Here is a 2,356-nt window from a genome sequence, read left to right as displayed (position 1 = left end):
CTATTGTCATAGGTGCCCTGGGAATGACAGCGAAACGGGCTGATTACTACCTAGATCAGATTCCAGGAAACCCCAAAATGGCTGAAGTTCAAAAGATAGTGCTCATGGGAACAGCCCATATCCTACGTAAAATACTGTCTATGTGATCTCAAATTTTAAAGCAAACACATAATTTTCTTATGGTTTCTTAAACATTCACTTGAATAAAACTGTACAAATCCAAATATATGGTACCCTAGGCATAACACCTACATGAACTTCTAACTTGTTGTCTCTTGAGGCCTCTGGGTGAGACTTGGATCCAACTTGTACAAATGCAAAACAAAAGTCAAACATAAAATAATAATAATAATGATAATGATAATAACTCGTACGTCACGCGTAGAGAAGGTAACTGGTACGTCACACGTATTGAAAAGAGCATTGTCGCTATCAATTTTGTTTCCTTTTTCCCCTCCTTATTTTATTTGTTTACTTTTTCATTTTTTATTTTTTCCTTTTTCTTTGTCTTCCCCCTTTTCTCTGTCACATGACTTTGTAAATGAACAATCTAGTGTGTTTATTTTAGTGGCCTACCAATGTATACAGGAAGACACTCGGCAAGAAATGGAAACAGAATTGAAAGAAGATGCTAATAATAATAATAATAATAATAATAATAATAATAATAATAATAATAATAATAATAATATTAATAATAATAATAATGTTTCAAATTTTGACATAGAGCTAGCAGTTTATGAGAAGATGGGAAGTCGATTACATCGACCCTAGTACTCGACTAGTGTTTTATTTCATCGATCCGATAGGATGGAACGCACAGTTGATTTAGGTAGGATTTTAACTCGGAATGTAAAGGATGGGAACAAATATGGGAAAGCACTTTTTCCGACGCTGCTAAAAGACTTAATTCCCAACGATATATTGAAGTTTACATAAGATTCATTTTTGCACAAGGCCAATTTTGGTTTATTTTTTGTTCTCTCATATTGATCTAGTTTGGTACGATTCATCTGCTGCCGAAATTTACACACCGTATCTGTACCTTAGAAGAGCATATGTCGACCCTTGCCTAAAGCGCCCCTATCCCATAATAATATGTTAATGGTCAAAATGTGAGTAGTAGTGACAAGGGAAATCCCTGCCGACAACAACAATAACAACAGCAGCAATCAGTAGTAAAGGGTAAAGACCCCCTTCGGCTATGAATGACCATGGGAATGCACCTGGAAAGTTTCCTTCCGAGGTACAAGTCCATCCAAGGTTGTTTATGGAAGACCAGCAGTCGCCCATGCATATCAGCCTCCCTTCTCCACGCCACCGATTTTATCCAAGAGAAAGGCAAAGACTGATACAGTTTGACACTAGTGATGTCGCAACTCATTTCTACTGCTGAGTGAAATGGAGCACCGCGAAATAGAATGTCTTTCTGAAGAACACAACACACAGCTCGATCCAGGAACCGAACTCACTACTTCATGATTGAGAAGCCCGACGCTCTAACTACCGAACCATGCGCCACCAGTACTACCGACTTCAAAAATAAATCATCAAAAAATAAATCGCCAAAGCCTTGACGAACAACAAAGCATTAGGAACCACCACTACCACTACTATCCCACTCCACAACCACTACTAGCCTCACTACCAGATGCCAGCATTCGTTTCTATAATATCATATCAGTGGATGAAATCGATATGAAGAGTTATTTCATTTCACTGACGTCGCTAGTGTCATTGAAAAGGGGATGAACGTCATAAAATGTCTTCTACTTCTAAATATTTCAACCATCGAAAATCAACAAAAAAATCTTTTACGTAGTCACTCAACCTGCTAGTAGGTCCAGCGACTACGGGATCCGAGTCTCTTTTAAAATCATACACTACTGCCTTTCAAAAGGTCATAGGATGTAATCCGAAATTCCATTAAAGCCATGCATGGAGATGAAACAAATATTTCAAGGTCATGAAACAATAATTAATGTCGCAGTACTTGGCATTTCTTACAGTAATTAGTAAGCTTCTATAAGTCGTAATGCGTATAATAATAAAGGCTATTTGATATGGTAGAGACAAGATTTTAAATGTTGAACCATAGGGTGGAACGCCATAATTCAGACAGTTTACCGAGACATGAAAATTTACGAAGAGAGCACAAAAGTCTTACGAATCATCCGATGATCCTTGAGCAAAACATTCCAGATAGACATCGTCACCAATCATAGGTTGGGTTGGGAACACAGCAATGAAGTCATTGTGAATAACAGGACTCCAGTTTACTTTGGAAACTGTGGAGAGAAGACATTGAAATTAATGAAGCAAAAATTAAGAGCTATAAGTATATATATATATATAT

General features: G+C 37.2%; 1 protein-coding gene across 2 annotated transcripts in view; it reads right to left on the bottom strand.

Moving 5' to 3' along the window:
• LOC106868129 (contactin) overlaps positions 1 to 2,356 on the bottom strand; it is a 76,701-nt gene that overhangs the window by 36,360 nt on the left and 37,985 nt on the right. For both annotated transcript variants that reach the window (XM_052967403.1, XM_014913259.2), the window contains one exon: positions 2,168 to 2,288. In XM_052967403.1, the coding sequence (XP_052823363.1) occupies positions 2,168 to 2,288 (121 nt within the window). The remainder of the gene's footprint in view (positions 1 to 2,167; positions 2,289 to 2,356) is intronic.

The sequence above is a fragment of the Octopus bimaculoides genome, chromosome 4 (assembly GCF_001194135.2).
Source record: "Octopus bimaculoides isolate UCB-OBI-ISO-001 chromosome 4, ASM119413v2, whole genome shotgun sequence".
NCBI classification, from domain to species: Eukaryota; Metazoa; Mollusca; class Cephalopoda; order Octopoda; family Octopodidae; genus Octopus; species Octopus bimaculoides.
Note: the sequence above shows the minus strand (reverse complement) of the source record. Positions and strands in the feature narration are given on the sequence as shown.